Source organism: Dunckerocampus dactyliophorus, chromosome 11, assembly GCF_027744805.1.
Source record: "Dunckerocampus dactyliophorus isolate RoL2022-P2 chromosome 11, RoL_Ddac_1.1, whole genome shotgun sequence".
In the NCBI taxonomy this organism is placed as follows: Eukaryota; Metazoa; Chordata; class Actinopteri; order Syngnathiformes; family Syngnathidae; genus Dunckerocampus; species Dunckerocampus dactyliophorus.
The window spans coordinates 28,083,358-28,105,654 of NC_072829.1; the positions used below are offsets into that span (position 1 = coordinate 28,083,358).

General features: G+C 43.4%; 3 protein-coding genes across 11 annotated transcripts; 2 read left to right on the forward strand and 1 right to left on the reverse strand.

Annotated features, from left to right (window-relative positions):
- Positions 1 to 1,074: 1,074 nt before the first annotated feature.
- cryba1l1 (crystallin, beta A1, like 1) lies at positions 1,075 to 4,124 on the forward strand. The gene is made up of 6 exons (XM_054791147.1): positions 1,075 to 1,156; positions 1,245 to 1,327; positions 1,392 to 1,510; positions 1,980 to 2,121; positions 2,221 to 2,363; positions 3,582 to 4,124. Exons 2-6 carry the CDS (start codon positions 1,253 to 1,255, stop codon positions 3,727 to 3,729), a joined length of 627 nt encoding a protein of 208 aa, XP_054647122.1. The 5' UTR covers positions 1,075 to 1,156; positions 1,245 to 1,252; the 3' UTR covers positions 3,730 to 4,124.
- A 1,445-nt stretch (positions 4,125 to 5,569) lies between these two features.
- On the reverse strand, positions 5,570 to 11,984 carry LOC129189460 (uncharacterized). 7 transcript variants are annotated; one of them, XM_054791119.1, is made up of 6 exons: positions 11,766 to 11,984; positions 10,126 to 10,236; positions 8,882 to 10,065; positions 6,788 to 7,432; positions 6,649 to 6,711; positions 5,570 to 6,547 (listed from the first exon to the last, which is right to left on the reverse strand). In XM_054791119.1, the coding sequence occupies exons 2-6, from the start codon at positions 10,226 to 10,228 to the stop codon at positions 5,873 to 5,875; spliced, it is 2,670 nt and encodes an 889-aa protein (XP_054647094.1). In that variant the 5' UTR covers positions 10,229 to 10,236; positions 11,766 to 11,984; the 3' UTR covers positions 5,570 to 5,872. The 7 variants fall into 7 exon arrangements, with proteins under 7 accessions (XP_054647094.1, XP_054647095.1, XP_054647098.1 ...); XM_054791120.1 differs by having other exon boundaries at positions 10,126 to 10,239; XM_054791123.1 differs by having other exon boundaries at positions 5,570 to 6,529; positions 6,938 to 7,432; positions 8,882 to 10,236.
- A 2,900-nt stretch (positions 11,985 to 14,884) lies between these two features.
- Positions 14,885 to 21,152, forward strand: LOC129189464 (equilibrative nucleobase transporter 1-like). Of its 3 annotated transcripts, none has more exons than XM_054791131.1 (12): positions 14,885 to 15,270; positions 16,748 to 16,877; positions 16,971 to 17,017; positions 18,156 to 18,232; positions 18,583 to 18,675; positions 18,751 to 18,890; positions 19,781 to 19,881; positions 19,966 to 20,109; positions 20,209 to 20,316; positions 20,402 to 20,588; positions 20,761 to 20,884; positions 20,961 to 21,152. In XM_054791131.1, the coding sequence occupies exons 1-12, from the start codon at positions 15,084 to 15,086 to the stop codon at positions 21,090 to 21,092; spliced, it is 1,470 nt and encodes a 489-aa protein (XP_054647106.1). In that variant the 5' UTR covers positions 14,885 to 15,083; the 3' UTR covers positions 21,093 to 21,152. The 3 variants fall into 3 exon arrangements, with proteins under 3 accessions (XP_054647106.1, XP_054647108.1, XP_054647107.1); XM_054791133.1 differs by having other exon boundaries at positions 20,834 to 20,884; positions 20,961 to 21,127; XM_054791132.1 differs by lacking the exon at positions 20,761 to 20,884 and having other exon boundaries at positions 21,002 to 21,152.
- Positions 21,153 to 22,297: the final 1,145 nt, after the last annotated feature.

Below are 22,297 nucleotides of genomic sequence, written 5' to 3' on the forward strand. Positions count from 1 at the left end.
ATCCACCTATAAGTGTTTTTTTTTTTTTTTAACAATGTCTTAAATAAATATCTTGATACGGTATCTGATTTGTACAAGGCAAAAGTTCTAAAAATTATTTTAAAAAATACATACGAATGTATAATAAATATATATAATATATAACAAATAATAATATATACATATATAATACATTATAAAATACATAACTTGTGTAGACCTAAATCTACATTATTGTATGTATAGATACAGTGTACTGTATAAGTGTGTGTGTATGCATATGCAATGTAATGTAACATATATATTATAATGTGTGCACACACACACACACATATATATATATATATATATATATATATATATATATATATATATATATATAAATTAAAGCAAATTGTATTGTAAGTTTGTGGCACTTAAAAAGAAATACAAAAAAACGATATAATAATGAATAAACTAAAATTCTAAAAATAATTTTAAAAATGAAATGTGATGACTATCTTACACACAGAATTTACCATCTTTATCAAATCCCTACCTTTTTTAACTCCTTACATGAAATCCCGACATTACCTTGTCATCGTATGGGATTCATGTATCATAATTCGCTATTCACACAGTAAATATCTTAAATGCTTTATCATATCAAGTATAAACTTTGATTCTAAAATAGATACTGTACATACTGTAGAGTATTTCAGTGGATTCACAAGATGACCATACTATAGCGCTAAAACAACTTTTAAAAAATGTTACACTTTTGAATTCAAATGTGTGGCCACCCAACCCCGAGAGGTGCCCCCATACTCCGCCGTTAATCCGCACCCTGTCCACCCCCATCAGGGGTCCTTTGTGCGGACATACACACTGGACTGCTGACCGGGGTCCGAACATACCGGATCGCCTTTGTCTCTTGTCTGATATGTGCTGAGCTGGTCACACGCAGCGCCCAGCGGGCCTGCGGAGCGCGCCTCTCTGCAGGCTGCAATGCGTAACGGTGCAACAGTGCACGTGGTGTTGCAGGGACGCCCTGCCCACCTCCACCCCTCACCCCCGCCCCCTCTCCATGACCTGCCTGCCCATATAAAACTGAAGCGCCAGCTCCTCTCAAAACTCTACGCGAGGCAGGCGGTTGGTGCGTTCCACTCCCGAGCTCGTCCCCCCAAAAAATAAGCAGGTAAGGAGGTGATCTATGCTGCAACTACAAGCACTCTTATTCTGTTGTATCACAAAAACAAACACTCTCACATGTGTGTCTTCATCAGGAGTAAAGATGTTCAGAACTACAAGGTCCCCAATGATGCAACCCCTGGTCAACTCAGGAATGGGCATGGCTCCCTTCTTCAAGGTAACTCGCCAGAGACACTTTTCATGCACGTCCTGTTTGGGATTCATGCTCACCTCCTCCACAGGTGACCGTGTTCGAGCAGGAGCATTTTCAGGGCAAGTGCCTGGAGTTCACCTCCGAGTGCTGCAACATCCAAGATTGTGGTCTGGATAACATCCGCTCCATCAGGGTGGAGAGTGGCGCGTAAGTCCCACTGCTGTAGTAGCATCGCCAAAGATGTCTTCTCAGTCATTTTGGTATATGAGGCGTCAAGTTCAGTACCTCTGTAAGGTACACACAATCAGTATGCACAAAAGCAGCACGAGCACATGGACAAACCATGGTGTACTTTTTTGAAAGGCGCATCGTGTCAATAGTTAGCACAGTGGTTACTTTTGTTACCTGTGTTAGATAATAGCAGCGCTTGGATTGGACAAGGGGTCCAGTTGACTCTCTAGCAGGTAGTAGAACTTCCTGATTACTCCCAGCTAGTAAGCAACCGGAAATAATATTATTCATGAAGCTTTATAGAATGAAAGATGAATACTTTCCTTCAAGAATTTTGGTTCCTGCTTTTCTGTGTGGAGTTGGGCCTCAGACCTTTTAACTCTAAATAGTGTGAATGCTTAGAATGTATCAAGTATCTTCTGTTTTTTTCATTTTTTTTATGAAGCTGGGTTGGTTTCGAGCACCATGACTTCCAAGGCCAGCAGTTCATCCTGGAGAGAGGAGAATATCCTCATTGGGACTCCTACAGCGGCTCGCTCTCCTACCACGTGGAGCGTCTCATGTCGCTGCGCCCCATCTACTGTGCTGTGAGCACACGCACACGCGCGCACACACACACACACACACACACTCACCCACCCGCACGCGACTTTTTGCTCCAAGTCTGACTATCTGTTGTTCCCCAGTCTCACCAGAGCAGCCGCATGATCATCTTCGAGAAGGAGAACTTCATGGGCCGCAGCGTGGAGATCTGTGACGACTACCCCTCTCTGCAGGCCATGGGCTGGTTGACGCCTGAAGTGGGCTCCATGCACGTGCAGTGTGGCGCGTAAGTCCGGCCACCTGCATTTATATCCACAACGCTATCTGCATATGAAGTTAATGATGCGTTCAGGAGACCCTGACACTTAGTTAAAAAATAGTTGAAGGTAGTTTTCTTTCTTTTTCCTAAGCTGCTGTGCCCCCTCCCAGGGAAGGTGTGCCTTCTACTTTGCAAACCTCCGGCCTCAGTCTCAATATTTGATTGTATTCCACTATGATCCATCAATAGATAGGCCTCTTCCGTTGAACCCAGGGGTGTCCAACGTGCAGCCCGCGGCACATTCAAAATTTTCTAAATTCAAAATTTTGTGCAAACTTAAAAAAAAACAAAACTCAAAAATGGAAAAATCAGCAGTAATTTTCCTCACAAAAAAAAAAATTGTAATCTAGGGAAAAAGGTGGTATTTTTATGAGAGTAACGTAATATAATAAAGAAAAATAACAACATTTTAGGAGCAATATAACAAACAAATATATCTATATTTATTATGATTTTTAAATTTTTACATACACACACACACACACACATATATATATATATATATATATATGTAAAAATGTGATCGGAACAAAGTCAAAATTACGAGAAGTACATTTACAAGAAAAGAGTTGAAATAGGTGGACATTTAAAATAAACAGACTGCAAAAATGGAAAAATATTAACAGAAAAAAAGTTGCATTCTAACAAGAAAAAAAGTCACAATTTTATGAGAATAAACTCATAACATTACGAGGGAAAAAAATGTCATTTTAGCAGCACAGAATTGAAATATAAAAGAAAAAATTCGCTATTTTTTAAAAGTCATTATGAGAAAGAAAGTTTTAATTTTTGGAAAATTAGGAATTAATAAAACGTGGTAACACGATGGGAAAAAGGTCATAATATTACAAAAAGAACATTTACTGAGATTATTTAGAAGAATGTTTAAATATTGGGAAAATGGGACAGCAAACAGCTAAAACAGGAAAAGAAGAGCATAGTTGATACTAATATAGGCTTTTTCACTTATGTCACAAAGCTGAGATGCATTTTTTTAAATAGAAAACTTCTTAGCATATCTACATGTGTTGCTTAAAATATCAAAGTGGCCCTTGCATCTTTCTTCGCTGGAAAAAGTTTGGGCACCCCTGTGTTAACCCAACCAGCTGAGGCAGAAGGCCGCCCCTTTCTCTTCAATGTTTCCAAAAGCCATGCTAAGATCCCACCATGTGTGTCCTCCCCCAGCTTTGTGTGCTACCAGTTCCCCGGCTACAGGGGCCAGCAGTACATCATGGAGTGTGAGAGACACAGTGGCGACTACCAGCACTGCAAAAACTGGGGCTCCCACTCCCAGACCCCCCAGATCCAGTCCATTAGGCGCATCCAGCACTGAGAGGACACCAAGGCCGAGACAACAGCTTTGTGCCCCCCGACCCACTCCCATGATCTCCTGCTCCCACCTCTTGGGCTGAGCTGGAGCAGCATCTCCAGGCCACTCCACACCTCTTCACAGATGAGTGTGATAAGAGACAATATGGCACTGTTAAAGCACAGGGAATGACACAGTCCACACACACACACACACACACACACACACGCACACACACGCTGATAGAGGTGACACCCAGAAAAGGTGTCTTTTTATTTGGTTTGAGGGCCAGACTCACAAACACACACCTGAGCCGTGGTTGAAAGCCGTTTAGAGGGAGAACCTCCAAGGTGAGGTGCAGCTCAGGTGTGCTATTATTGTGTGGAGGTTGATAGCAAATAAACTCATTTTCACCTCAAGTGTTCTTGTTATCTGATTTCACGATACTTAACTTGGAAAATGGATGGTTCTTCTAAAGAAGCAACAACAATGAAATAACAAGCAAATGACTGGCCTGCCATACGATAAATCTGTCTGTGGTCGGAATGGAGGCATTGCCTTGACTATGAGGACAATTAACAAAACAATTGTGCTTCCGGGTGTTCTGAACTCCTGTTTAGAGCTTAGTGTTGTACTGAGTGGGATAATACTGTGAAAGCGGAGGTCCATGCGTATCATAGCACAATTTCTTTAAACAGAGACTTAGTTTAGACGGGATCAACAGCAAGTATTGGACTGTATTTCGCTTGATCGATCGACCATAGAGTTAGCAGAATCCATGAGAGTCAAACTCTCTGCATGCAAAACTATAATTATTCTCGACAAAATGTATTTTTTGTTAACATTTTTGGGTGTCTGGAACGGGTGTATTAGATTTGTATTATTTCCTACTACAGAATATTGACTCCGTATTCGTACGTTTCAGTTTCAGCTGCCGTCTGGTATTATTATTGTCCCTTGTCCAACACAACCCAAAACAATCACATCAAAATTTGAAGACCAGTTGAAAAATTGCAAGAATTTACATTTTGCACTGCTGGATCTTAAGGAGGTTTTAAATAGAGCTTCAAAATGCAAAAAAGAGGACATGGGAGTGAGACGAAAAATGTTTTGAATAAGCAATTTATTGCAAACAAGCATTAAAGTGAAATAAACTTTTGACCAGCTGATGAACAGCCTAAGACCACAGCCTTTAAAAGCCAAAATCTTGGCAAAAATGTGGATTCAATGTCATATTCCGTCAGGTATTCACACGGTCATGATCTCTTGATGGCAAAGGCAACAAAGCTTTCCCTCTTCGAACGCGGTGGGATTGTTGAGCTGCATAAGCAAGACCTCTCACTGCGCAACATTGCTGCTGAGGTTGGACGCAGTAAGACAGTCATTTCAAACTTATTCAGAGAAAGGAAGTTTACAAAAATGGACATCAGTTCCAGACAGTGGATGCCCTCCGTGAAGGCATCTTCACCACCTGGAGCAACATTCCCACTAGCCTCCTGGAAACACTGGCATCAAGCATGCCCACACCCATTTTGAGGTGATTAACAACAATGGCACAGCTTCTCATTACAGAGTCCTTTTTTTTGAGCTGAGGTCTTAAACTTAAGATCAGCTGATAAACAGCCTATGTCACTTGATTGCTTGTTTGCAATTATTGCCTCCTCAGGAATGTTTTTGTCTCACTCCCATATCTTCTTTTTACGTTCTGAAGCTCTACATAGAACCTCCTTAAGATCCAACAATGCAAAATGTCAATTCTTGCACTTTTCCAACTGGTCTTAACATTTTGATCACGAGTGTATATGGTGTTGGTAGGTGTTGGTAGGTGTTGGTAGGTGTTGCAGCGGTACCAAGCCAGACGTGATGAATCAAAGACAGCATTTATTGTAGCAAAAATGTTTGTGGATTAAACTGAGCCATTCACAAACCCAACAAATAAACAGCAGCTAAACGGTGTCCCTTTTAAGAGACACGCTCAACAACGCTCAAGTGAAGAGCGTAAACCAAAGTCTTGTTCCCGAAATGATTGAGGTGACATGCTAAGATCTTTTTGAGTCCCTCCTGGTAAAATCAGATCCAACTTGTGTCCATCTTTAACAATCTCCATCTCACTAATCCAACTCAAAGACAAAAGGAGAACCAACCTGGAAGTCTGGGACTAACCACCTCAGCGTAGGGGCACCTCAGCGTGATATGTCCTGTCCACAACATTGTTCAGAGCCAAGGCCGCTGACGAAGCAAAGTCCGACACTCCTATAACGTCGATCTCCTCGTCTCCTTCCATTCCTTCACTGTCTGAAGACGGAGACCAGGTGATGATGACTGGATCGGGGATAGAATCACACGTTCCAATCACATCAACATCCTCCTCCTCTTCTTCGCTCCCTGGAATCCCCGGCCTGCCTTTTGGTGATGGTGGAACACACAGCGCCGCTTTTCCTCCTTCCAAATGTTGGCCCATGTTGGCAAGCTCTTTGTTCTGCTCAACGACACCTGTTTCTTCTCGGCTGGCCTGCAGGACGGTCTCAAATGGAGGCGGAGCATTTTTCTCAAGGCGTTTCTTCTTGGTCTCGCTACCGATGTCGCTCGTCTCCTCTTCTGGCTCGGCACATCTCTTCAGAGACCTCCTCACTGCTCCATTCCTGTCTTTCTTCTCAGCCGCTTTGCTTCCTCCCTCTTGATTCTTCTCAGTGAGGTTGCCAGGGCCTGCAGGTGTTCCAGATATCGGCGTGATTGGGCTGAGAGGTTGTGTGTTCTTCCTGGATCTGCCTCGCTTGCGGACTGCTTGGGGAGACTCTGGTGGTAGTGTTTTTTCCACGAGCCGCTGCCAAAGAAAAGAAGGCTACAGTGACATCATCATGCGGCTGCAACTCCAACACCGCCCCTTCCTAAAAATAATTGATCACAGGCTAGAATAGCCGATAACAGAGTTGGCAATCTCACCGTGTTTTGGGCTTTCTTGCATCTGTTCCTGATTGGGTAGATGCTTGTGGACTCTGCAGGAGTCTGGTGAGGAACCACACAAGTGATGAGTAAACAGAGCTTTCACATGAATACATGCGTTAGTAGAGAGCCTCGTTACATCCGGCGCCTCCTTGAGTGCCTGACAGCTGATCGTCTGCGAGGAGGCGTTGACCGTTAGAGCGATATGCCGCTCTAGTTTCACCACGGGCCTCCGACGTAAGCACACATCGCCTCCTTCGACAACTATTTTATTGATTGTGTCGCTCACCGGGTAAGGGATCTGCTTCTTCTCATTTTGAGGATGTTGTTTCTTCCTTTTCCTGTTTCCTGCAGCTTTGACTCCTTCTACAGCTTTGTGGGGAGGTGCGCTTTGTGTCTTGGAGGGTGTGGTTTTCTTTCCTTTTCGCTGTTGTGGGCCGTTGCGTTCCTCCCCCCTGACAACGCAGCTGTCACCGTGTGGCTCCAGGGACTGCAGGAAGTCTTCCAACATGGTCGTCAAATCCCCCTCCTCCTGCGGCTCCAGAAGGCCCACCTCATCGTTTGCGTCGCTGGTGCCTCCTCGCCCCGTACCAGCAACCTCTGTGGTGGCAGCAGGACGGCGTTCTTGGCAAGGCTGAGAGTCTGGAGCACTGCTGCCTGACATAACATCCAGGCCCCTCATCACTTCCTCCAAGAGACAATCCAAGTTCTCAGGTGGGTCTTCATGAGGCAGAGGAGCAGGGTGGGAGAGTGCTGCAGGAGTGGAGGAGGCGGCGGGAGACACCTGGCAGGAAAAGATTGCATTATATGGGGACAACATTTTCAACACAAATACAACTCTTGCTAACTATTTGATTGTGCAGGTGTTCCTAATATTGTGGCCAGTGAGTGGATATTGGCAGCATGAAGGAGCACACTCGCTATTTACACCAGGGGTGTCCCAAGTGCAGCCCGGGGGCCATTTACGGCTGGTTTTTTATTGGCCTGCGACACATTCTAAAAATATAATTTAACAACAGCAGCAGCAGCAAAAATGTAAAAAATGTTGGTAATTTTACAAGAATAAAAAAAAATATTAAGATTAAGTTGGAATGAAAAAAAAGTTGTAATTTTATGAGAAGGATGTAATATTATGAGGAAAAATGGCATCATTTTCCTCTCGTAAAGCTGAAATATTAAAGAAAGGCTTTTTTTGAAGTTGTAATATTAAACAAAACAAACAAAACAACAAATAAATTTGGAATTTTTGGAAAATTACGTTGCAGAAAAAGAATGTTAGAATGTCACGAAAATAAAGCCAAAGTATTGTGGCCATACATCCATCAATCCATTTTCTTTACTGCTTCTCCTCTTTAGGGTCGCGGGGGCATGCTGGAGCCTATCCCAGCTGACTTCTGGTACACCCTGGACTGGTCACCAGCCAATCGCAGGGCAGTATTGTGGCCATAAAGTCATAAATAAGATTAAGAAGAAGAAAGCTGAAATTGTTGGGAAAAAAACCCAACACAGCAGAAATGACAAAACAGCTGTAAATTTAGGAGATTAAAGTCAAAACATTAAGGGAAAAATATTTATAAAATTAATATTTTATAACTATTTATAAAATAAATATTTTAGGAGCATTTTTGGAAAATTAGGCTGGGAAAAAAGTTAAAATATCACAGAAATAAAGTCATAAAATTACAAGAAGAAAGTTTACAGGAAGAAAAAAACAACAGCAAAAATGGGGAAAAAAGAACAAAGATCAAAGTTCATACTAACAATACGGTTTTTCACCTATTTGACAAAGCTGGGATGCAGTGTTTTTATTGAAACGTACATCACTTCTGAGCACACCTTCATGTGTTGCTTTACAAAACACCAAAGTGACCCTTGCATCCTTTCATTTTTCACTATTTGGCCCTCAATGGAAAACGTTTGGACACCCTGTAGTACACCTACAGGAAGTGAAAATGGAAGAAAATATGGAGTCCCATTTGCAGCTAAAACAGCTTCCAAGTTCTCTGAGAAGAACATTTGTGATTCGGTCTTGAAGTTAAAGTGTGCAGAAAAGAGGAATGAGCTGACAGAACGTGATGATAAGGAAGCGAGCTAGCCAGTAGACTGTCATAGAATTTGGATGCAGAGAAAGCACTTCTGTTACCTTCTCATGAGATGACTGACTCATGAGATGTTGGATCTGTCACAACAGTGTGTGTGTGTGTGTGTGTGTGTGTGTGTCTGTTTGTCTAACCTTTTTACACTCCGGCTTTGTCTTCTTTCCATGCATCACATTGCCTCCTCCTCCCATCTCTTTGTAATGGCTTTCTCCACCAAGGCTAAAATCCCATCCTGTGCCTCGCCCCCGTCTTCCCTGAGACATCCGGGGGGAACCCAGAATGTGTCGAGTCTTCGGGTACAACTTCCTGCCTGCAGCTCCTCCCCCCTGACCCGTCCTCAGAGCAGCCGCCATCCCGCACCTCTGCAGGAGCGACTTATGCTGCTTGCTCACATCCACGTCCTGCACATCCACCGTCTGCATCCACCCACCGCACACCCTGCCTCCTCTTAGCCTCCGCGGCCTCCGGGGCTTTCTTTCGGCTGCCCTTCTTGCTCCTCGCTGCTTCCTCCTGGCTTGCCCTGTCTCGTCGTGGTCCAGGTTTAAAAAGTGGCTGATGAATCCTGGGATGTTGTCACGATACTGCTCAAACTGCTCCTCGCCCACTACTCCACCCTCCAAAATGTCTCTGCCTGCTGCCTGAGTGCCACCAGGGAAGAAGACGCCCTGGGAGTCAGCAGTCCACTGGCTGGGGTAGGCAGGGAGATATGGAGGTTCCGCTCCAGGTGTGTGTCCAGCCACAGTGTAAGTTTGGGAATTTTGGCTGTTCTCTTGAAGGTGAATGAGAGAAATAGGAACAAAGGGATGAACAACATCTGTCTGTCCTAAACTCTGAAGTTGAGCAATGTCAATTGTCTCATAGGTGGGCACAGCAGGACAAGAGGGGTTGGCGCTTACTTGAGGCCCCTCTGTCTGTACGTCTTTTTCCGCGTTTGTCTCTTTCCACAGGACGGTGCTGCCATCCCTCACCTCTCGCCTCCACCTGACACATGAGACTTTACCCTCCCTGAGCTCCACCGTGTCCGTCTGCACACCCACTTCGGTGCACTGGCCATGCCTCCTCTGCGTGACCTCCACCAGGTCCAGGATGCCCATCTTGGCCGCTGCCGACAGAGCCTGCTGCTTCTCGCGCTCCCCCTCCCCGGCCATCTCCCCCGAGTACAGCAGTTTGACCACGTTGAGCAGAGCAGTGGCGCCCATAGTGCCAAATTCCACCAGCTGCTCTTGTCCAGCTGGCGGTGCTGATGAGGAGGACAGAACAGTGGACAGCTGGGGGCTGATCGCTGAGAGGACGCAACTGTGTGCTGGCACGGAAACACCTGCAGGGAGAAGAGAGAGTGGAGCGGAACCATTTGTTTTTTTGAGACAGGATTTCTTACCTTCTGCCCTGAGGAGGGTGTCACAGAACTGTCTGTGCTGCTGCTGTCGCTGCAGCTCAGCCACGAGGAGGGCTTCAAATCCAGGCTTTTGGTAGCGCCACATCTCCACGTCTACTAGACGGGAGGAGAATACGCATGTGCAAGCCACCAATTGAATGCTTGAAATAGTCATTTATAGGCACGTCGAGACACTCGAGATGATAGACAGGATTGGGTCTGCGAGAACGAGGTGAGACGAGATTTGAACATTACTACCTAGGTCACCTTGCATTGCTCCTCAAGAGGCTGCACTCTTCTGCGCTCTGTGTGTATGCTACGGGCCTCGCCTCCTCCCACAGAGACAAAGAGAATGTATGAGTGACAAAAAGGACTCACTCCGTTCATGCCGTTGTTCTATGGAACAAACGTGCCAAGGTGCTGAAATCAATGAACCCTCTTCCTGCCTGTTTGGAGGCAAGAGACGAGGCAATATATTGAGGCCGGCAACATGATCGACTTAATTCTCATTTATTGTGTGATTGATTAATTTATTATCGTCCCAGGCCTAGCACCCACGAGAAATCTTGTCACGCTTGTGAGATTTTGTGACACGAGATGTGGTGACACCTTGTCTTTTATGTTTCATATTAGCGGAGGGAGACAAAGTTACGGGGAAAGGCGTTAAAGCATATGCAGTCATGCGATACCAGGGGGTGTCCTAAATAAAACACCGGCATAACACACATCCTGCAGCAGCTCAAAGGTCAGGCCTTCAAAATAAACGGTGCACGATGCAACTCGCAAGTCACGCAGGTGACGCGGAGGTGGTGCTCATGTCATGTGATGGATGGACATGGAGGTAAATCTGCCAAAAAAATTAACGAATTTGTGTAAATATCTTTACAAATGAGAGGCTTATTATCCTTACCAAAAGAAGATGCTTTTTGTAAGATTTGCAACCAGGCGGGGGGCAGTTGGGCTCTTATTTGCCCGCAAAATTGCAAAGGCAAATGATGACTTGGTATCATTTTAGCACCTTTTAGCACATTTTTTAACCTTTTCGAACCTATAACACCTAATTACCATAAGGATGCATCATTGAAGGTTGTGCAATTGAACACCTCAATTACATATTTAATAGTTACTTATTTACTAACTAATGTCTGCTGCGGCCGCACGATTACGTTGCTCTTCCATTTAAATAGTTTACCGTAAATGTCCTGTATTTTAACTTTCACCCCCCCCCCCCCCCCCCCCAAAAAAAAAAAAAAATCTCCGGTACTTTTCCTTTTATTTTCAAATGCTGACAGGTATGCAGCTGTTAGGTCAGTCTATGTACTTTGACACGCTAACACAAAGAGCACAGAATTGGATGATTACGGAAGAAACAAGTTAAAAAAAAGTAAAGTTACACACAGAGACGATCACGTGCGCTCTGTCAGTGATGTTAGCACAGGTGCCAACAAGCTAGCATTGATCTCGCCAGCAGGTGTCACGTTATGTCGCTTAATTATATAGTCGTTATGAGAGATGTACCAGTACGACGTTCCAAAAATAAGTCAACTTTCAAATTAAACTTTGTCTTCTTAATTAACAAATGAGCTGTCACTGCGAACCGCATTATTTTGCACAAACGAGGGACAGCAGAAAAGGGGACTCACCGTTTGTCAAAACTCACGAGAAAGCCACGTCACAGTAATAAAATCTAAATAAATGTTTAAAAAATATTAATCACTGTACAGTAACACAAAACGGGCCCTTTTTGCGTTGTTTTAGTGAGTTTGTTTCCTCTCTTCCTACTGATGACGGCAGTGGTCACGCATGGTGGTCCTCCCGTGGTCATGTTTGAGTGGTAGTTGTTCTATCCGCCACTGGGTGGCAGTAGATTAGCCACACATGGCGAGTGTACAAGCAGACGAGGGCAAACAAAGATGACATAGTAAGCACTGACAAGCAAGATAGTTCGCTCATATTTCAAAACAAATGTGTTATATAACGCTGTCTGTCAGAAAGTGTGTCCAGGACACGACAGACATTCAAGCAAAAGGGAAAAAAACAACGCAGTCTTCAGTGTGAAATCATACAATTTAAGAATGGAAATAATAGATCTAATAAAAAACAAATCAGTATGACTGTTGTCTTGTTTTTGTTTTAAAAGAAACTACATTTGAAGATACATGCTTGTTATTGATTATGTATTACTAAAATTAAAAGTAAAAAAAACAGAAAAGTGATGGAATGCTCACAAGACTCAAGTTACAGACTGTTATCGTTAACGGGGGTTGTGTTATGATTTAAACTCTATTAAATGCTTAAAAACAAATGGGGAGAATTGTATTAAGCATATTGATGTATCCATTAGTCACAAATTGGCATGCCCCACAGGACAGGTAACAATGACACAAAATGTCCCCGTGGAGAACCTGTTCATATCCAGCTGTTGCATCTCTGAGACAAAGGCAGTCCACGTTATCCGTCTGTCCATGCAGGTCTGCCACAGGGATCAAGCTAAGGTGGAGGAAAAGAGTTCGGCTGTTTCGGCGTGGGCCTGGGCCAGCGCTGGTTGAACTTGACAAAAAAGTGTGGGTCTTTGAATGGCCCCCCGTAGATGATGGAATGCATCAGGTAGACAAGAACCACCACCATGAAGCAGATGAGGAAGAAAGGGATGAAGGGCCTCAGATGGTGCCAGGCCACACTGAGCCCGTAGCCCAAACTGCTCATCCCATCCTGCTTCCTCCTGTGGGAGGTGAACCGAGATGAGTCCGGGTCCGAAGAGAGATCGAGTGACTTGTCATCTGAGCAGGAAGGATCAGGTAGACCCGAAGACTCAAGGGAAGCCATCACACTGAGAAGTCAACTTTCCAACCAGAAACCACGGGCCATCAGGCCCAAAAACCACACAGCTGCTTTGGAGTTTATCCTTCCAGCAGTTTCCTCAGATCACATTTAAATGTCGCTGTTACTATTTGAGCTTTAGAGTGAGAGTGTGAAAATGTGAGACCATCCGCAGGAGAGCTCTAAATAGACATGACACAGAGGGGAGCGGGGAACATGGTCTCAAGTTTTGGGAAGGGAATGCTTAAACCAGCGGCATGGATTATAAACACTTTACACAGCAAGTGACGTAAACGTACGTGTTTCCCTGTGACCTTCTGACCACCGAGCAGCAACGGACACACTGTGGCGCTATCGTGGTCATTGACAAGAAATGGAGATGCTGGAGGAACAAGGAGTACACACTAACGGATTTGTTTGTGTAAGATGACTCTTCTATTCCTGAACTATTTTTTATAAAACGTGTACCCCTACTGTGCTATTTTTCGGACAAATACACCACATGGTGGCGCTCTTATTTGCACAGCTCAATGCACTCGACAAAACACCCACTGGAACTGTAGAGTGTTTGGCCCAGAGGTGGACAACCGGTGGCTCCGGAGCCACATGCGCTCTTCAGCCTCCTTCTTGTGGCTCCTTTCGGTCATGACAAAAGAAAAAAAAGAGGTTGTTTATCAGCGTAATTATTATCTATATATTATTTTACTTCAGTTTTACTTTATATCTTGGAGCTCAACGTGAAACATTATCATTGAATTTTTAAAAATGTTTAGGATTAGTCAATTAAAATATGCATCACATGCATCACGCATTTATTTCAGACTAGTGAAGATTTTCCTGAATTTCTCTTTACTTTTTTTTTTTAACGGTCAAGCTGCAACTATTAGTTTTTTATGCTATTAAAGCGGGCTGTTTTATTAAAATTTGACACAAATTGATACGGGAAGGCCTTGCAAACTGCACTTCTCTTTGATGTATTCTTTTGCAGCATCCGGTAAAATTAAAAACAGACTAAAACTCACGTTACGTTTGCGGCTATTTTTTTTGTAGAAGAGGGGGGCAAAATGGCTCTTTTGATAGTAAAGGTTTCCGACCCCTGGTTTGGCCTAATCACAAGAAAAGTTGGTAGACACCTTTCGGGGACTCACAAGCACACGTATGCACAACTGGAGCAAGATTGGTTGAGAAACATGGTTGCCATCAAGGAAAATGTCTGCACGAGCATGGGTGGGCAACTAATAGGTCTTAAGTTATTGACCCTTTGTCACATGATTATAAAACTTTGAGGAAATCTGGATTACGTGCATGCTAACACGTTTTCACCACAACCCACACACACACACACACACACACACACACACACACACACCGGCCTCAGCCCCCGGCCTATCCGAGGTCACGGCTCGAAACACGTGTTGTTTGTCGTCTCCGTCTCGGGCTCGATCACTCGACTGCTTTGTTATCGTGACGGCACTGTGAGAACTGAAGCTGAGGCCATTCTGATTCTGATAACAGTCAGCTTACATAATCGAAATAAACAAACACTTGGAAAAAATCCACAGAGTCAACATGGTACGCTCGCTCACATGGACGTGCCACTTTATCAACGTGATTGCTTTTCCTGCCAGTTATTAATAACAACCAACACCTTGCATCATGGAAGTACACAGACCGTCTCTAAATAAGCCACAAAATCATCAAAGTTGCAGTCATGCGGTGTTGTGTAATGAAGTTACAGTAAATATTTGACTGTTTTATGAAGTTTCAATCTAACCCCAAAGGGCCCAAAGGCTCGAGAAAGGCGCCATTTAAGGAGGCATTTTAGGACAAGAGTCAAATTATGCAACAAGAAAATTTTAGATGGACAGATAGTTGGGTATGTATAATCTGATCTGCGATGAAGACGATTCTCTGTCTGTCCAAACAACAACAGATGGCATGTGTTTGAATGCAACGATCACAGATTAGCAGTGAGCAGGAGTTCATTATAAAGGCAGCGTGTGAGGCAGGGTCATGGAGATGGGATATGTGTGAGCATCTTCACGTACATTTTAGTCAGCACAGGAAAGCAAATAGGTGCAGATTTTTTATTTTCACTCTTTTTGGACGGTTAAGTGAGAGGGGATCACAAAGCTGGGACAATGTTGCTTTGTCAGAAGCGCCTGAAGGTGCGACACGTCCTCACCTTCGTCACGGGCATGGTGGAGAGTCTGGGTTTTGCGGGCATCATGTTTGGTTGGCCATCTCTTGTTTTCATTCTCAAGACGCAGGGTTTCTTCGCCTCCTTTTGCGTCAACGCCACAGACATTGACGGCTCGCTGGTGCAAGGTCAGTTTGCCCTTTTCTCACCTCTGACCTGGAAATCAAAAGCGTGAAAATATGGGGCTTTAAAAACACGGGCGCTGCCATCTTGATGGCTTGCAATGCATTGTCGGCTAATGTTTTTGGGGATTAAGTTGCGACATCACATGAAAATACAATACAGTACTTTACAATATCAGCGTTGCTCTTATTTACTTTGGCTGTTGCTTTTTATCATAAACGTTATACTTGGCACCGTTGACTCTGCTGGTCTTTATACTCTTCTGCGGCATTCTTTTTTTTTTTTTTTTTTAAAGACCAAAATTTAAGTCTGAGAATGTAAAATGTTTTCTTTAATTCCTAAACACATGAAAACCAAGGCAATTTTTCGCATAGGAAATAATGTAAATCCAATTTATTTGTTTCAGGCCCCCAAAATATGAATAAAAAATTAAATGTATAGAAAATAATTACTTGCCACAATGCAAAATAATGTAATAAATGACAAACGGATGGAACTTATTGTTGATGCAGACTTCCCGTACATCCTGGCGACGTCGAATTCAATAGTGTTTCTCAACTTCTCTATCAAATTGCTGGCTTTCGCTAATTTCTTTGTCCCCATGACGGGTTATTTAGTAGTCCCACTCAATGACCAATGCACAGTGAGTCAGCAACATGCAGGGTACCTTGTTTGGGCACTGGATTTCAGGGAATGATACGGAACAGGGCCAACAGACTAGTTTGTTAAGTGCAATATTTTACAAAAACCAAGACTGTGTGCAAAAAGCGAGGCAAAGTTTTTGTCCAACTAGATCATACAAAAACCGGGGCGTACGAAAACAGAGGTTTGACTGTGTATTAAAAAAAAAACCTCAATAAAACTAACATGAAAGTGAAACTACTCAGCCTTTGAAGATGCTGGATAGACATGTAATAGGTAGATAGTTTTGTAGCAATAAACTGTCTAGTGTCATTTAAAAGTATTGCTGGAATTCATAAAGTTGTGATACAGTATTTAATTAACTGCACCGAGCAATTGCTGATGTCTCGTATCAGCATTTATGCCAACCATTGCTACGTTGAAATGAGTGTAAGGTACAGATTTATGCAAACTAGCAAAGCCACTCAAGCCTCCCTGCCGTTCACCTACAACGTATTACACACCAGCAAGATGGCGGCCAAGCGTGTCTTTAAAAACCCTTGGAAAACAATTTTCAAAATTCCTTCAGACTTGACACCTCCAAAGGTTTTGACAATAACTAAAAAAAAAATGGTGTTTGTGTTATAACTTCATCAATGACAACTTTTTTTAAACCTTCGAGTGAAAAAGAAATCATATTTTTGTGAAAAAAAGGTCAATAAATATAAAAATGCATTCTAAAACTAGCGAAGCAATGTGCATCACTGTCAAAACATTTTGTCCGCCTTGCATTTTATGCAATATAAGTAAAAATAGCTTTTCTTGTGTGTATGTGTGTGTGTGTGTGTGTGTGTGTGTCAGATTGCACCGGACAGGATGAGCAGTTCGCTCTGGTCTTCACCATCGCATCCTTCCTGAATAATTTCCTCACACTCCTCAACGGCCTCATCTTTGACCGCTTTGGCACCTTAGTGGCTCGGCTCTTCGGACTGTGAGTGCTGAAAGAACAACATAGTGAATAAAGTCATTTCAAGCCAAGTGTAGAGCAATGTTAGAAATAACGTCTTGTGTTGTGTTGCACCAGATTCCTTCACACCTCTGGTATCTTGATGTTGGCCTTCTCAACCCCAGGTTCACGTTTGTCTCCTCGTATTGATTATATCTTATCCATAAAGGCTTCAATTAATGCTTCTCTTCAATTACCCGCTCAATCTCCTATAGACGCCGGGTGATTTTGTTTACAAAAGCAAATAACCGCCGTGGTCTCCAATTAGAGCAGTCAAAAAAACGCTGGCATTAACTGCTGTGGCTGTCGGAAATCTCCTGATGCAGTTTGTACTACCGCCACAACATGGTAGTCGCTGCATTTGAAGTATCATGAGTGGTCAGCACCTCTGCATGCGCTTTAAAATGGCCGTTGCGCTACTCAGCTGTTGGTGTGAATCTTACATGTGTCATACTTGCCGTACTGTTGTTTATAATCGCCTCATCAGATGTTGTCATGCTGGCTACGCTCCTGAAATATGTTAAGACCAGTTGAAAAATTGCAAGAATTTACATTTTGCACAGTTGGATTATAAGGAGGTCCTAAGAGCATCAAAATGCAAAAAGAAGAAATGGAAGTGAGACAAAAAAACATTGACAAAGAAATGGACTGCGAACCAGCATGAAAGTCAAATAGGCTGCTCATCAGCTGATCTAAAGTTTAAGACCACAGCCTTTAAAAGCCAAAATCTTGGCAAAAATGTCGATTTGTCATTTTCTGTCAGGTATTTACACTGTCATGATCTCTTGATGGCAAACGTAACCCGCCCTGCTTCGCACCGGGGATCAAACACAATACCTTCGCAATGGGAGGCGAGAGAGCTGATCACACGGCCAAAAGCCCGGACTGTCGCCCGCGTGTTCAGTGCAGCTCTTAAGGCAGAGGGAGTGAGGTTGACCAACGTACACTTGCACAGCCTCACAGGCTGGCATCCGATACACATAGGAAAAAATGCTTTCTCTCTTTGAATGCGTCGGATTGTTGAGCTGCATAAGCGAGGCCACTCGCAGCGCGTGAGGCCAGTTTGTTACAAGCAATATTGTTCAAAAACCAAGACGGTGTACAAAAGCCGAGGCAAAATTGTCATGAAATTTTGGACAAAAAAAACCCAAATCATACGAAAACTGAGGTTTGCCTGCTTCATTGGCTATAATTGGAGCGTTTACGGTACACAACATGCAAGCAAGGATCTCCTTTTTCCTAAATGTTGTCTTCCTCCATCAGTTATGTCCATGCTGCTTTACCCAGCTCTCTCCTTCATAGCTGTGGGTGGAATGATGCTGCTCATCAGCAACACGCAGGTACTGCAGGTGCTCTGCAGATGAACATTCTTACTACGTCACTTCAAGGCAGTTATGCGAGTGTACTGTATGTGTTCGTTCAGTGATTCATTCCTTCATCCATGTAGACCAGCTGATATTGGACTTAATGATGGTACGTTGACGTGTCGGTTCAAGTAGGAAGTTGCATGTAGCAGAACCACATTCCTAACATAATATGAATGCTAATCTTGCAGCATGTGAGCTTGTGATAGAGGCAGAGCGCGCACGTTTAAATTTTCATGTTGTAGGTGTGCACGTGTGTCTTTCACAAGAAAAGCACGTTGAAATACTTGTGCAACACTTACCCATTCGACATGTCCTCCCTGAAGGTGGCAAATCTTTTCGCCGCCCATCGTTCCACCATCATCACCATCTACAACGGTGCCTTTGACACGTCCTCAGGAGTCTTCATCATCATCAAGGTGTGTGTGAAGATGAGTGCCGAGCAAATTAGAGGATATAAAACACTGGTGATGACCTCCACTTTGTCCCTACAGTTCATATACGAGGCAGGCATCTCCCTTCAGGCCAGTTTCTTGTTCCTCGCTGCCTGCAGCGTCATGCACGTGCTGAGGACCGTCTTCTTGTTTCCAAGAACCTTCATACCGTATCCTCTTCCTGAAGACTACACATACGGGTACGAAACGTACATCTCTCACGCTACTCGCAAATATGAAGACCAGGGGTGTCCTGACTTTTTCCACCCTTGGGCACACGCTGGAAAATAAAAGGATTGATATTTTGTAAACAAACACATGCAGATATGCTTTTATTGTTTTGTTTTTTTACATTTTCCAAATATTTCAACTTTCTTCGTAGTCTTCGTACATTTTCTTCTGGTAACAGGACTTTATGCCCATAATATAATCTACTTTTCCAAAAATGACAACTTTATTTTGTTTTGTTTGTGTCTCATATTACGACTTAAAAAAATAACATCTTCAATATTTCAACTTTATTATTTTTTTTCTCATAAGGAGTTTATTCTCGTAAAATTGCGACTTTTCTTCTCATTAGAATCTAACTCTTTTCTCTTGATATTTTGACTTTATTCTCATCACTTACATCTGTTTTTCCCTGTTTTCTGCTGTTTTTTTTCATTTTACAACTATTTTAATTTTCTTTCTGAAATGTTTTTAACTCGAAATCATGACTATTTATTCTTGTAACATTAAAACTTTTTCATTCATTCATTGTTTTGTTGTTCCTCATAATATAACTTTTTAATAAATAACGTCTTTTTTTACATATTTAATATTGTAACTTTATGCGACTAAAATGTTATTTTTCCTCAAGTGATTACATTACTTTCCTGAAATTACAACTTTTTCCTCTAAATATTTAGACTTTATTACTGATTTTTCCATTTTTGCTGTTTTCTTGCTGAATTACATTTTTAGAATATGCCGTGGGCCAATAAAAAAACAGCCGCGGGCTGCAAATGGCCCACGTGCCGCTCTCAGGGCGTAGACCCACTTCCCTCCTACTCTGTTGACACGTGACTGCATTTTGAACTTTGACCCTAAGGGTATCCTGTCGGAAAAAAAAGGCAAAGGAGTCTCAGCAGGTGACCTCCCAGACAACCACAGAGGAAGAGCCACCTGCCAAGGACAAACCTGAAATTCCAGGTGTGTTCAGCTTCAAACAGATTATTTTGAGGATGAATTAAAAGCTGGTTTTCATCTCATCTGCATTTTCTTTGTCGTCGCCAGAGAAAACTTTCCGTGAGTGTGTTCTGTCCAGGTTATTCTTGTTGCTCCTGCTTTGGTTGTCTGTGATCCAGCTGAGACATTATCTGTTCATTGGCACCCTCAACCCCACGCTGGAGAGGCTGGCTGGTGGAGATTCATCAGTTGGTTGGTGATAGCTCCGCTTGTTTTGGAGATTTACGATCGTTCTGATATGAAATCACTTATCATGTAAGCGTCTCACCTTCATCCTCCATGTGTTCGCAGTGAGCCAGTACATCAATGCCTATGCCTTCACTCAGATGTGTCATGTGTTCTGTAGTCCCTTGAATGGTCTCATCCTGGACAGACACAAGAGAAAACCCAGAGTAGCAGGTGACCACCTCATCTGTTTGCACCGTACAAGCAAAGACTGCAAAGCGGATTGAAATCGGATTTCTTCTCACGTGTGCGTTTCTAGGAATGAGTGAACAGGAAGCAGACCTGAATTCTGCAGTTCTGTCTTTCTTCCTGACGTCGGTGATGGCCATGGTGTTCTCAATTAGTGCAGCCATCCCAGTGCTGCAGCTGCAGTACTTCACCTTCGTGATGCAAGTGCTCAATTACGCCTTCCTGTACGGCGGCCTTACATCCTTCATCAGTGTGGTGTGAGTAGACCTGAGGCCGTGTGGCAGATACTCACGCACAGCTGCATCAATATATACACGTACTCACAAAGCGGCTATGCTACAGTATGATCCGGATAATATATGGATGGAATGCAAAGGTCCAAATACTAAGTGGATGTAAAACAAGCCTCTATGTCTGTGTTGTGTGTAGTTTCCCAACATGTCACTTTGGGAAGCTGTTTGGCCTCATGATGGCTCTTTCGGCCGTCTTCTCTTTACTGCAGTATGCCTGCTTTGCTGTGGTGGAAACGCTTCTGCATGGAGATTCTTTATACGTGAGCACATGCAGACGTTGTACAAGACAAGACAATTATAAACATACACCGGTGACACTCCTCTGTCTTCGTGCAGGTGGACATTGCTCTGACAATACTCATCCTGTCGTCCTTCAGCCACCCTGCGTCTGTCCTTGTGCAGTGTCGAAACCTTGCAGCCCAGCGAGCCAAAGCCAGCGCGAGTTGTCAGGTCGCCGTTGTTGCTTGAAGGCATTTGGACATCTGCTGTAACCTCACTGAAATTAGAACTGAACCAATAAATAATGTGAATCAATCTGCACTTTCTTGTCCGGTGAGAACGAAAGAGTTGAAAGGAAATACCAGCAAGTCAAGACTCCTTCCCCAAAAAGGACTGAATGATGTCCTGAAAGCGGCAAACTAAGTTATCACATTTAGGATATTTTTACTTTTCATTGTCACCAAGTGGCTGTCAATTTCAGATTCCCTGTCTTCGATATGTTTTCCAGTGTGATTGATTGAAACAACAGACCAAAATCACCCTCGAGAATGGAGACAGCCTTGGCACACGAAGCAGTTGCTCAGCTCACGACGGTCTGATTCCCTCGGTCTCCGTTCCCTTCTTGTGGTCTTTGGGAAGCTTTGATCAGCAGAGGTCCTCTTTGATCTCCCCCTGCTGCTTCTCATGGTAGTCCAACTTGGTCTCATTTAGTCCTCGGCAACCGCAGTCCGTGGCACCTTTGTGAACCCTGAGGACCCTACAATACTGACCTATAAAACCACAATAAAGTACAACAGCAAATGTGATTATTGTGAGCGGTAGACTGGAAATACCAAAAACTGTATAACTAAACATAAAAACATGTGGAAGCATCATAAGGAGGGGAGTCCTATAAGAGTCTCATCTAAACCCTCGACATTACACCAACGATGGGATGGAAGTCCAGGTTGTCAGCGACATCTGCTTCTCAGGTGAATCCTGCCTGTGGCGTGTAGAATGATGTCCTGTGGAGCAAACCTTGATGGTGATAACACACCCTGTGATGTGTGAATAAGGTAAAACGCTACAGGCTTAGTGACGTTAAGCAGGTTTCAGCAAAACATCGTACACCATCGTTTGCATCCATCTAACACGGTGAAGAGCCTTCAGCAAGAACCACATTCACTTCAAAGGTGCTGAAGTTCTTGGAGAGTGTAACAATGGAACAATGCCAATGTATTCCTTTGCTTGCTTCTGTGATGGCTAAACAAAGCAGTAGATTTGTTCTGTACTGCAATACTTTGTTGTACTTACCCAAAGCGACTCCCTGTAGGACAGAGATGACTGCAGTCACACACGCACGCAGAAAAATGAAAAGACACAACACAACAATGAGAAACCAGCTCATCAGGCCCTCATGAGTGCATTTATTGCCAGAAATGCCCTTTGAACAAAGCCAATTCAGGACTTCTACA